This window comes from Diachasmimorpha longicaudata, chromosome 10, assembly GCF_034640455.1.
Source record: "Diachasmimorpha longicaudata isolate KC_UGA_2023 chromosome 10, iyDiaLong2, whole genome shotgun sequence".
NCBI lineage: Eukaryota > Metazoa > Arthropoda > Insecta > Hymenoptera > Braconidae > Diachasmimorpha > Diachasmimorpha longicaudata.
In genome coordinates, this window is record NC_087234.1 from 2810795 (window position 1) to 2823347 (window position 12553).

Here is a 12553-nt window from a genome sequence, read left to right on the forward strand (position 1 = left end):
TAATTATAGTAATAATAGCAACATTGACGTTGATGACAACTTTAATATGTTTATAATAATAATCATGATGATGAAAGTCATAATTGTCGATTATTTATTTATCATTATTGAAAGTGTTCCAGTATTTTAACAATACATCTGAAGTAAATCGATTGACAATTAATCGATGTAGAAAAACAAGTTATCATTTTTTTAAGGAAATTTTAATTTGTAATGTTTTTCATTTTCTCGTTTGAAGCAAATGATAAAATGTTGGCCTCACCCCACGTATTATTTATCGTCATTCCCCTAATTTTTTCCCTTAACGTCAGCTCCACTATTGATCATTATCCAGCCAATCACCGTCCACGAAGGTATCATTTTTTAGGGTTTCGGGATGTTTTGGGGGTTGAGTTGGAAAGGATCCTGCAAGGATCGACAGTAAAGCCTTGGCAACTACCTACGCAGTCATTCTGAATTCTTGATAGCCTGATCAGGCTTTAAGCCTGATTATGTCTCAAAAGTATTATGCGATTTTTAAAGATAAAATTATCGTTATTTCTAAAGGAGTCGGGAAAAAATTGTGGTGGTTAGTTAAGGGGGTATCTACTGTAGTGGGAACGTGTTTTATCATTATTATAGTGACTCAATTGGCATAAAGTCATCTCCTGAAATGTTGAAAAAACGCACAATTTTTTTGCAGCTTTTTTTGTTGCTTGATTATCCCTTTTTTCCCTTTACTAATTAGGAATGTCAGTAGGTAAAATTATTTCGGGATAAATCACGGCATTTTGAGGTTTTGTTTTGTGACAGAGTTATTGACATGCCCAGTGCTGCCAAAATTACAGAATGAAAATCTGATAATCATCCGGAAGTTTGTTACTGTTGGCAGAATTGATTTTTAGTTCAATTCCTTTCCACCTGGCGTCGGTTTTCTTCCGGCAAATTCTTTTCCCAAGTTGACCGATTATCGGACAAGATGGTACGTATTTGTAATCCGTGAAATAAATTGTAATCACTGATTATAAACAATTGTGTGATATTTTTTTGAGTATATAAATAATTGCAGAATGTTACTCCGTGAAAAGTGATGAAGTTTGTGGTGGGAAAATTTGATTAAAAAATTGGTTTAGGGTTGATTGGTATGAGGATCTGGGGGAGGACAAGCGTTGACTTTCGCCGCTGTTGACAGCGATGATCCTTATTTCTCATTCATTGTATTAATTACGAATTTTCGAGGATGTCAAGGGGGAGGTTTGGGTGTGCGTCCAGTGATAAGACGTTGTGTCATGGGAGGGTTATTTTTTGGGGAGGATGAAGTGTTTGTGTATCATAACCTCAAAATTGATTTTCTTTTCAGACCGAAGGCACAGCTACCATCAGAACTAGAAAGTTCATGACCAACCGGCTGCTATGCCGTAAACAAATGGTAAGTTTTTCGAATTCGGGAGATGATTATTATCTTCATCGTGATAAGGGTGTTTTGGAGGGATTGTTTTGAGTCCCCCTGAGAGATGATCCCGTTGTAATTGTGACTCGATCTAGAGAACGGGAGGGTTTGGAATTAAATACCACTAGGCATTTTTGTAGGAAATTTTATCAGTTCTAAAACAGTTAAATGTAATTTTCTCGTAAAATTATTTGTTAATGAGATAATTGAAAAATTGTGAAGCGAGTGTTTATGGGCTGAAAAAATCAGAAGTCATGAAGGAGTAATTCAATTTAAAAAAGAAAAGAGAATTGATTTTGTAAAATCATTATTTTACAGGAAAATATCATTAGACTGTTTCTCACATAATTAACAATTATCGAGATAATTCACGATTTATGAACACATTCGAAGTACTTCATTATATTAAACATAAAAAATCAATTTCACAGGACATAATTCAAGTTCTCGTTCAGTTTTTTGAATATTTTCTTCATTTTCGTCAGGTTGTGGATGTCCTCCATCCAGGTCAGCCCTCAGTTCGCAAGACTGAGATTCGCGAGAAACTCGCTAAAATGTACAAAGTCACCCCAGACCTCATTTTCGTTTTTGGATTCCGCACAAACTTCGGGGGTGGTAAATCCACTGGGTTTGCGTTGATCTACGAGACTCTCGATTTCGCTAAGAAATTCGAACCCAAGCACAGATTACAGAGACACGGACTCTACGAGAAGCAGAAGGTGACCAGGAAACAACGTAAAGAACGTAAGAACAGAATGAAGAAGGTTCGAGGTACCAAGAAGAGCAAGGTCGGCGCTGCGGCTAAGAAGGTAAATTTCATCACTTCAATTTCTTTTGTGCTTTTTTCCATCGTCAGAACAGAACGAATGAGAAAACAAAATTTTCTCGATCTCACATTTCAGCAGATTTTCATCATTAATTTTTTTTTCTCATTCAAAACATTCTTTTTTTGTAGATAAATTCTGTAGTGAAGTGATGCAAATTTTAAAAGATTTTTGGATAGTAATTTGTTAATATTTCTACAATTATTTGGTTGAGAGAAAAATATCGCTACCAAATCGTTTTGCTTAAATTTTTTCTCAATTTTATAATGTGAGAAATATTTCTCGTAGAGAAAGAGCAATTGTCGAATATTCTCTAAGATTTGGTTGTGTTAATGGCCACAACTTCTATTTTTTCTGAGCCCTTAATCAGAGAGTGTCTCAGGAAATTGTTCTAGTACATGAGATTCTTTGCAAAAATATTTTATGACGTGTTTTATAATTCCACAATTGCCCACATTTTTGATCACTTCACAACTGGATTTTCTTCAAAAAAGCATCTCTAGCTGTAATCTCTATTTCGCATGAAAACAAAAATCACCAATTGGCTTTTATGGTTCACAAATTGTTGTATGGCTTTGTAAATATTTCGAAATCTCTCTGCAGTATTAAAAAAATGAAAAACAGTTCAATTCACTGGATAATTTATTGCAAAGAGATCCATTGGAATTTGGTAGAGGAGCAAAATTCATTTCGGCGTGAATAAGAAAACTTCACACGTCTACAAAATTGAACAAGGGTTAATTAATAAATGGTGCATGTTACCTAGTAGTTCATGTTGTTTATTTACGTTCTAGGGGAAGAAGTAAAAGAATAATTCAAATAAGTATCATCGGGCTTCAATGGAGGATGGTCTCATTATATGATTTATTATTCCGCATGTCAACGTCTTATGTAAACTGGGATTATAATTTTCTATTTCCTTGAATAGTTTTGTTCAATTGTTGTTTATCCAATTTGATTTAACTAATGTGATGGCTCAAGGTTCTTTTGTATTCTACGAAAATCATCAGTTATAATCAGTATAAAATTTCCATATCATAATTCGCTTTGCATGGGACAATAATTGGTGCTGGGATGCATTATTCGGCTTAACCCTTAATCAAAATTCTCTTATCAAAATTACTGACATCAAAATTTTAATTCCCTTACAGTAATAAGAAATGACGGAAAAGGCGGAGCGAAAAAAATCGAGAAGAATGGCGTAAAAGTTATTGTAATGTATTGTTTTATCATCGAACGGTATTTATAATAAATTTTTCGCAGTAGAAATTGAGTCTACAATTTTTCCAAACATTAAATTAAAGAATCCTCATTGTATGGGTAAGTCATAAAATTATTCTCTGAGAATAATCTCAATAACTAAATAAATATTCCCATTTGACATAACCTCTTGTGTTTCAAAATTTTGATATTATTCCTTGTTTCCACCATCTTTCGCTGCATTTTCCTCAATTTTTTGGGGCTATTACCTCAGCAGAGGGTTCACTAGTTTCATTATCCTCAGCATTTGGATTTCCAACAGTTTCAGGAATTTTCTCAACTGTAGTAGGTTCAATAGGAATGATTGTATTAAAAGAAGATGGAATATCAACTTTATCGGAAGGGGAGTCGAGCCAGGAATGGCTAGTCGTAGATTCCGGGGGGTTCCTAGGACGTACTAGGGTCCAAAGTGATGACATCGCATCGTCCGAGCTTTTCCTTATCAGGTACCAGTGACCTAGCTGAAAACCCCAGTCTTTTTCGGGGTTGAACTCAACATTTGCTGCAATGGTAATTTAAAAAGGATCAATATAGAAATACCAACGAGTCTTGGGTTGCATCGAGTGATTAAAGGGGTGGAATTGTTACACATATCGACGATCAATCTATCCAAGATTTTTTTCTGTTGCTCATAACTCTCCCTTGTCGTGTCTATAATGCTCGCCAAATCCGGAAGTGCTGAAGGATCATCGAATATCCGAGTTTTCATGTCTCTCAACCAGTCTATGATACTCTCCGTGAATTGTGTGTGTTGGAGGTTTTCCAATTGTATTCCACTACCTTAAAAGACGCAATATGAAACATCGAAATACGCAAAAACGAAATTCCGGATATTTTTTTAATTTAAAGGAGCTCTACTGTTTTGTAAATTGAAAAATTATCGAAAAATGCACAAAATTTTTAGAAAACCGGTTGACATTTGGCATTGTCAATTCTTCAATTTAATTGTGGGTTCAGTTTGGTAAAAAAAAACTTAAAATATCAGAACTTAACTGAGTGGATTATGCGAAAATCAATATTTCCGGTCGAGCCAGAGATTAAAAATTGAATTTTGCATCATTAGACGCAAAAAACGAGGATTTTTTAACTCGCCATTGGGTAAATACGTTTTATGATTTGTTTATACCAAGAAAATCTTTAAAAACATATCAATACTTTCCGAAACTTCATTTAGATAATACCGATAATGTATGATTTTTTTTTAATTTCACTTATAGGATTAGTTGGAAAATTTGGAAACAGAAAATTGGGGTTTAATCTGGACGGTTTGAGAGCGCATTAACTCTTTACCGAAACTGCCATCCGAAAACGAACTTAATTATCATTGGATAATTAAATTTACGATTTGATTTAATAATAATTTTTCTCTGGCAGCACTTAATACTCCAATATCTCAACAAAAATAAAAATTTACAAAATTGAGAGACTCACTTCCGAACTGTAGGGATCCAAGAGGACCAGCTTTAGAAAATGTACCATAACTGCCGAGCAAAATAAAAATCCCAGTGGACAAAGACCACATTTCGTTATAATATTTCTCTGCAACTGAATCGAATCCGGAGTATTTGACGATTCTTTTATAACATCGGACCGGAAATGCATGACGGAATCTCATTACGAGTGGAATCAAACTCTCATGAAGATTTGAATCATTCCATAAAATTGCCACCGATATTTTCCACGACATTGTTGGAAATTACATGAGAAGAACAGTAACATTTTCACTTACAAAAAATTGTTTACATTTTAATTAATTCTAAACGTCAATTTATTCGATCATAAATTATAATGTGGGAGGAACACAGCAATGCATTGTTTTCATTTGTAATAAGCGTTTAATTTGTTTAAAGAAAAATATATGTACACGTGAAACAAAAATCATAAGAAAAGATGTGTTAATTACAATTTGTTTTTCAATCTTATCCGCGAACCAAATCTTAGCTAAGTGGTAAAACGAGATAAGCAACTTTTGACAACTGACCAGTTTTTTATGAATATCTCGGGATCTGGGGAAATATCAAAATTTTCGCATGTAATACCACAAGAGCTCCGAAATTATCGGATATTTCCCGATAGGTTCGTTGCAAACAAATGAACGTGTCAAGTTTTCCAGTTTAAAAATCACGAGCGCGAAGCGCGAGTGATTTTTCTGGAAAACTTGACGAGCTTATTTGTTTGCAGGGAACCTTGAGGGAAATATCAGATAATTTCGAAGTTCGAGTGGTATTCGGGGGATTATTTTTTGCATCCAAATCTTGGCCGATAGAATTGCACCATGAGACATAATTTTCAACGAATTGCCATTTAATCTGTCAGATACAATTGAGGGTTACTTCAACATTTGTTTTTTTTTATATATATCAACATGCAAAATTTCCAGTGAAATTTCCAAGAATATCCGCTGAAATACCGTGTTGACTATACAAAATAACGTCGAATGGTGCAATCCTATTGGCCAAGATTTGGATGGGAAAAATAATCACCAGAATCTTTTCTGTAAAACGAATCGAGTACGACAGCAAATGTCATTACAAAAATTGCGCTATCTCTCCTATATTCGAAGATATTGCTAAAAAATTCGCCTCCAAAATAAGTCAACTATCTCGATTTACCCCTTCGCCAGTGAAATTAAATAACAAATATCAATCGTCATGTGAATTCCACAATTTATTCGGCCAAAATTACTCGCTCATTCCACGCATCACCTCCAGTAATCCTCTCCTCATATATACATATCCAAATTAAGCGAATATCAGCGCTTGATTGTTAATCTCGGGCTGTTTGCTATCGTCTGCCATAAACGTTGACCCGCAGCTTGAAGAATTTTATCTATCGCAATTTTTCTAGCCCTCTGATTGGCTGTCCTTCGGCGGAAAATTTTTCGCTGTAAAACTTGAATGTCCTTCTGTTGTTGACGATAAAGTAGTCGAAGTTCACGATATCTTATACGCTGTTTGTCGAGTGCGATGCGCTGTTGTCTCAGTTCTATGCGGTGACAATCGAGCTCTGTATTCTGATCGTCAATTTGTGCATATACTTCATTCAATTCACGCTTTAAAGCTTCTACTTCGATAAAACTCAGGTTGTCAGAGTACGTGTCGAGGGGTTCTTCCTTGACAGCTATATTTTCCTCTGGAGCACTTGAAGAATCATCATCTGACACAGCTGGAATTGTATTTTGTTCTATAACTCTTATATCGATCGGAGTTGCTCCATTTTTCACCCGCTTTCGTCCCATTGTCCCAACAAAAATGTAATCGGACTCCAGAAAGTGAGCAGAACAAATGCGACGCTCTCGTAGTTGACTGAGTGTCAAATTGCGAAGCCCTTCGTTGCCGATATAATCAATCCATGATTGTGAGCTGGAAAAAAAATAAAAGAGCGTATAAAAACGACAAACGATCGATACAAATCATGAGGCGACGACTAATCGTCATTTGGGCCTTAGAGTAGATCTAGGCTTTGGATAAAATCAAAGATTTTCAAAAACTACACAAATTTTATAGAGAACTCGATCATATTGGATGTGATAATTCTATCTCAATTGAGTTGGGTGTTTTTCGAGAAAAAGTTAAAAAAACAGAATTTAAGAAGGCATTACAAGCTTCCAACATAAAATTGACCACAAACTACATTGTGATCGTTTTTCTTCTACAAAAATTTCATTTCCGAAATGAGAGTTGGCGTGTTAACAAGTTTTTCAAGGTAATATTCTATTTAACTCACTCTGGTACGTAGAATTCCATTTAATTTAACCCTATCACATCTAAATCTCTTACCAGAGTCAAAAGGATTCGTCAATTCTTTATTTTTTAATCAAATATCCTGTGTTAAAGCTCTTTTTCTACTCCTCAAGGATCATACTAAATTACCTCAGTCGGTGGTAAATAAGATCGTCCTTGTTTCGTGAATTGTTTCCACAGCCTCGATAAACACAAGTAGTACTCGCCGGCATTGTTGATGCAATAATGTACTAATTAACCCATTCACTGGTTAATCAGACGTCGTATACTTCCAAAATCGACGTGATAATCGCAAAACGTCGTGAAGGAATGGCTCTTTCCAGCTGATGTGTTCCTTGTTAGACTGTGAGCAGGGATGATAATAATGGTCAAAGTAAAATGTCACCTGAGAATATGATGGTGATTGTTTGGTTATTTTCAGTGGTTTCTGTTGTCGACGCCCTCGAGGATTCGTAGTCGCAAAAAACGTCCGGCTTTCCAAACAAATGATGATGGCGAGTAGTGAAGACGATACAACAATCAGATTATGATGTGTACTTCTTGCAAAAGACGATGACTAGTAGTGAATATTGACGACAATACAGTTGATACAACAATCGAAAGGCGAGATGTATTTCTCTCTTATAAAAAATCCAGAATTGGACTGGCAAGTGTCATGGCGGACAACATGGAGGTGTCATGGCGATGCATGAGCGACGGATTCTCATGAGAATCGGCTAATAAAGAAAGATTATCTTTTTATATGATCTTTATTCGTTGTGGAACCTCGCGATCTTAACCTCTACTTCAGCCTATCCTCTGTTTGGTGGTCAGAGGCGTCAGAGCCAACAGACGATAAACCAATAAAATAAACACCGGAGAAATTGAATAGAAATGAAGACATAACCTCTGGCATTGATTTAACGTTTTGTCGATTTCAATCAATCGAACGCAGCCATCGTCGTTCAGGAATAGAACGGGATATTACTTAATAATATTCAAATCACTAATTGGGCAACACCCATCTACCTCCACTCGTAAGTGAACAAACTGGAAGTAAATAGTCACATAGAAGTAAGAAAATGGTCAATTAATTTTTGTAAAGAAGTTCAATGTCAAGAAGTAAATAGAAGTGTCGAAGAATTCAATACCAAAACAGTTGGTTCACTGATGAAAAATTTAAAGAAACGATTAAAGGGATTAAATTAATCGTCGAGATATGGCCACAACACCGGAAGCTCCGAGTTAACTTAATTCTTCATAGATTATGAAAAACATTGCAGGAAAATGCTGACTGAACGAGTACCAGGGCACCGCCAGCTTCTCTTCTACTCCTCATTCACTTGCATTTACTTCCCCTGTATTCTGATCCTTCTGAAGCTCAACGAGAACCTCTACAACGTGGGGAAGTACAAGTTTATACCGATTCTCTTGATCCTGATGTTCGCCGAAGGAATAAAATGGGCTTTCTCAGTTCTCTCGAGAGACCAGAACCACTTCGGAAAGCTGGACACTCGTCTTCCTCGTTCTCGGAAGCCCTGGAGTAGAGGTATTAGGGAGACGATCAGGTTCCTGACACTTCTGTTGATACTGTGCTTGATCTATTACGTTCTGATCGTCCTCTTTGGAGCCCCTCTGTTTACCCACAGAGAGGAAACCTCGATGCTCGCCATCACTCTGACTACACTGACCTTCGTCACTCCTAGCCTCCACCTGGGGGTAGATCCCACTCTGGGAATTCTCTCTCGTCTGCAATTCGCGAATAGTAATAATATAATTGCAGAGGCTATGAGCTTAAACATTAAGGCGACACTCTTGGGGACTTGGCTGGGGGTCATTGTCATTCCTCTGGATTGGGACAGACCCTGGCAGGTCTGGCCCATTCCTTGCGTCATTGGGGCACTCGTGGGATACATGACTGCTCACTTTATCACGCTTATCAAGATGCTGCCCATTGGGGGTGTCTTGAGGCTGAATAAGAAAATTCATAGATAGTGAACCCAGAAGTTTCAGATTTTTCGGTTCACCATCTAGGGTTTTAGAAGGAATCAACGCCGAGTTGGTTATTTTTTAAAAATAATTGAATTTGGGTTATTTAGAGTGCACATTACTCTGATGTCAATCCACCTCAAGAAGAGTTTATGCTTCAGAAATAATTCTTGAATCTTTGTCAGTTGAATGGCGACTGATTTAATCACTCAGGAGGTACTGTCCGCTAAGGATTTCTTAAGATCTAATAAGACAATTCGTGGGTAGTGAAGCTACAAGTTGAAAATATCTCTGTTAACTTGTTGAGACTTCACTCATTATTCAAAGACAATTTTCATTAAGTTATTTGTGAACTGAATTAAAGAGTAATTCAGTCTTTCTAAATTTTGAACCTTCAAATTTTTTATTTGAAATGCGTCGATCCAATTTGAGTGAATTTTTGAAGCTTAAAAATATTTGGAAATTCTCCAGAATTTGTATCATTTTATTTCGGTCGAAAAGATCGACAGGATATTTAAATTAAGATTCTTTTATTCAGGTCCTTGCATTTCAAAGTTACTTTCAAAACTATTCTTTTATTTTGTTGATTCCATTGTAAATATTGTAAATAATTGTCTTCTAAAAATTTTTCAGCCAATCCTGCTGTAGAATTATTTGGTTTTCAGAGGAGAAAGTAAATAAAACTAATGTTAAGAATAATTCTGTTTTTTTTCTCTTTATTTTACTGTTTCAAAATACATTTTAAGTTGTTTCTGCTTTTATTAAGATAAGTTGTCTCAGTCAATCGGAAACACGACCTGAATAACTTTTTTAAAATTGTCGGTAAGCATTTATTTCACCTAGTGACCGAACAATAGGGATAAGTATTTATATTTTCATATAAAAAAAAATCAATTGTCGATTGACTAAAAGAGAAAAGTGTAATATTTGTGAGAAAAAACACATTAGAAACTATTTCCAGTGAATAAAAATTAAGAAGAACGATTAGGTGCTATATGTTTACATGTGATAAATAAAGTATTTATTTAGAAAAATTATAATTTTTTTTATTAATGTCTACAAATGCGAGTACAAAACATTTTTTTAAATCCTAAATCTCAGGTTGTTTCTAACAATATTTTATAACTATGCAATATATTATGGAACACTGACCAGAGGAGAAAATATAATATTAATTCTCTCGGTTATCAATTAGATTCATGCTTCAATCAGATTGGCATTAACATTTTCTGATTTATTGAGCTCAATCATGAAGCAATGTCCCGATTGTACGATTGAGCGAATGCATTTTCTCTTATAAAATTCACGCTTTAAACTCGAGAGAACTTTTCGTGATTTAATGAAAAATTTCTTTGTCACGCAGTGAGGCTAAATAAATTATAACTAACTATATTCTTCTTTTTTATTGTTAACTTTGTCAGGGTTAAGTGCTTTAGGAAAAAATCACAGAGCTACATCGATCGATTGAAATAAATAGGGAATGAAAATTTGAAATTCACTGAGAAAAGATATTTGTGAAATTGTCAAAAATAGAATGAAAGAGTAGAACCGTGAATTATCACGAATATTTGAATCATCTTATGTTGTAGCTACCAATCGTCATCACTGTCCAAGAACACTGGCATATCTGGTGGATCCAAATCAAGACCCATATCAGAGAGTTCATATTTTAACGATAATACCGGTGACATTGGTGGTGTTAATGGCAATCCAAGATCACTGTCGAAGCTATCAGGTACGATCTGTACTTCACATTTAGACTTGCGTATTATTTCTAATGCCTCAAGGTCACTGTCCAATGAGTATGCTAAAAATAAAAATTCACCACAAACGACGGTAAATGATTTGATCAATTCCTTTCTTCATTAACTTAATTTAATTGGTACGTACCGGGTGCGAGATCGTCGTCAGTGTAGATGGAGAGATTCTCAGGTTCTGGATAAACAAATTTCGTCCTCTCGCTACTCTTCGGTGTCACGGGCTTTTTGAAGAGAAGATCGTCAGTTCCTTTTTGCTTGATGGTCAGATTGAAGTAGGGGGATTTTGATGTTGGCGAGAGACATTTTAATTGCTTCTCACGAACCACTTGAAGCTGAAGAAATTAAGATGAATGTTAAAAATTGTATGAATGTTCCTTAATTTGAAAACTTACGTTACCGTTTTATTTTGCTAAGGTGTCATATATTATAACTCTTTCGATGAAATTAAATATCGTGATTTAAAAAATGGAATCGATGGATTGGAAAAGCCCTTATTTCACTGAAAAATTTGCTAACTTGAAATGGTTAAATTTAGAGCGTGGTCGATACGACAATCTAGAAAATATTTGAATATGTTTAAAGTCCAAGTTCAAATGAATTTTCAAATTTGTTATCTACACGTTTTTTACATGTGAGACATATGCATTAAATATTTAAAAATTATTGAACATTTCGATGGGCGTTGTCGGCTTTAAAATTAATATTAAAATGAACATGAAATTTTTCAATCTCACAGTGTCAACTATAAATCAATCATTTTTTTCTGAGCTGTATAAAACCCTGAAAAACTTTGCTACATCGGCTTTTCCGTTATCTGCCACATTTTGAGTAGAATATTAAAGGCAAATAATAATCACCTTAGACACGGTTGCCTTCTGGCGCGGTGTTGAAGCAGGCAAAACACAACTAACCCCATTGACCTTGCCCTTGGCCAAAGTGGAAGTCTTCTGGGATGGTGTGCAAACATTCAGTTCATTTTTTGGTCGAATGGAAAGTCCCTTTGGCTTGTGCATGCCCCCCTGCTTCAGAGGACCAGCACTGCCTTCCAAGGCATTCGTCTTCACCGAGAACTTTCCCACATCAGTGGACCCTAGAATAATTTTATAAAATTTCAAGAACTAAGTGAACTGCAGAATTTGTACCTGCAATAACAGGCGTTGGTTATGTTAATTAATTTTATCCTTAATTTAATTCTAACGTGATTAATAAGACTTGTATCATTGGAATGGGATAATTGAAATGAGAAAAATGGAAGAATTAATTAGTCTAATTTTTGTGGAATCATTTAACCCCAAATTTATTCACTCACCAATTTTTTGTTGAGTCCTGGAGGCCACATTTGTTCCCCCGAATAGATTAAAGATGCCAGACATTGTCTGTCAATGTTATCGGCTCCAAGAAGCGTCGAAATTTTTGTTGAATGTCCAGTACAAAGTCGAATGATTTTATTTTCTAGAGAATGAGATCCTCCTTTTGCTTTGATTTTCGTTGTTATGGTGAATTGTTTCGATAGTTTTTCCAACCGTCGAGATGAAGACACTACTGCGCATGTGATGTCGGGCCGCGTGG

General features: G+C 35.4%; 4 protein-coding genes across 5 annotated transcripts; 2 read left to right on the forward strand and 2 right to left on the reverse strand.

Moving 5' to 3' along the window:
• The first annotated feature begins 831 nt into the window (after positions 1-831).
• Positions 832-3522, forward strand: Rps24 (Ribosomal protein S24). Of its 2 annotated transcripts, none has more exons than XM_064129457.1 (4): positions 832-961; positions 1340-1408; positions 1915-2238; positions 3048-3178. In XM_064129457.1, exons 1-4 carry the CDS (start codon positions 959-961, stop codon positions 3057-3059), a joined length of 408 nt encoding a protein of 135 aa, XP_063985527.1. In that variant the 5' UTR covers positions 832-958; the 3' UTR covers positions 3060-3178. The 2 variants fall into 2 exon arrangements, with proteins under 2 accessions (XP_063985527.1, XP_063985528.1); XM_064129458.1 differs by lacking the exon at positions 3048-3178 and adding an exon at positions 3405-3522 and having other exon boundaries at positions 834-961.
• Positions 3523-5325: 1803 nt separating this feature from the next.
• LOC135166821 (uncharacterized) lies at positions 5326-7892 on the reverse strand. Its single transcript, XM_064129455.1, has 2 exons — positions 7386-7892; positions 5326-6875 (listed from the first exon to the last, which is right to left on the reverse strand). The coding sequence occupies exons 1-2, from the start codon at positions 7466-7468 to the stop codon at positions 6266-6268; spliced, it is 693 nt and encodes a 230-aa protein (XP_063985525.1). The 5' UTR covers positions 7469-7892; the 3' UTR covers positions 5326-6265.
• A 152-nt stretch (positions 7893-8044) lies between these two features.
• LOC135166820 (phosphatidylinositol-glycan biosynthesis class F protein) lies at positions 8045-9923 on the forward strand. The gene is made up of 2 exons (XM_064129454.1): positions 8045-8272; positions 8519-9923. Exon 2 carries the CDS (start codon positions 8523-8525, stop codon positions 9228-9230), a length of 708 nt encoding a protein of 235 aa, XP_063985524.1. The 5' UTR covers positions 8045-8272; positions 8519-8522; the 3' UTR covers positions 9231-9923.
• Positions 9924-10244: 321 nt separating this feature from the next.
• Positions 10245-12519, reverse strand: LOC135166819 (uncharacterized). Its single transcript, XM_064129453.1, has 4 exons — positions 12294-12519; positions 11842-12074; positions 11115-11316; positions 10245-11031 (listed from the first exon to the last, which is right to left on the reverse strand). The coding sequence occupies exons 1-4, from the start codon at positions 12355-12357 to the stop codon at positions 10814-10816; spliced, it is 717 nt and encodes a 238-aa protein (XP_063985523.1). The 5' UTR covers positions 12358-12519; the 3' UTR covers positions 10245-10813.
• Between the last annotated feature and the right edge of the window lie 34 nt (positions 12520-12553).

Coding starts and splice junctions, on each gene's coding strand:
- Rps24 (XM_064129457.1), top strand. Junction 1,409..1,914: donor TGCTATGCCGTAAACAAATG/GTAAGTTTTTCG, acceptor CATTTTCGTCAG/GTTGTGGATGTCCTCCATCC.
- LOC135166821 (XM_064129455.1), bottom strand. CDS start 7,468: ATGCCGGCGAGTACTACTTGTGTTTATCGAGGCTGTGGAAACAATTCA. Junction 6,876..7,385: donor CTTATTTACCACCGACTGAG/GTAATTTAGTAT, acceptor TTTTTTTTCCAG/CTCACAATCATGGATTGATT.
- LOC135166820 (XM_064129454.1), top strand. CDS start 8,523: ATGCTGACTGAACGAGTACCAGGGCACCGCCAGCTTCTCTTCTACTCC.
- LOC135166819 (XM_064129453.1), bottom strand. CDS start 12,357: ATGTCTGGCATCTTTAATCTATTCGGGGGAACAAATGTGGCCTCCAGG. Junction 11,317..11,841: donor AGAAGGCAACCGTGTCTAAG/GTGATTATTATT, acceptor TAATTTCTTCAG/CTTCAAGTGGTTCGTGAGAA. Junction 11,032..11,114: donor TGACGACGATCTCGCACCCG/GTACGTACCAAT, acceptor TTTTATTTTTAG/CATACTCATTGGACAGTGAC.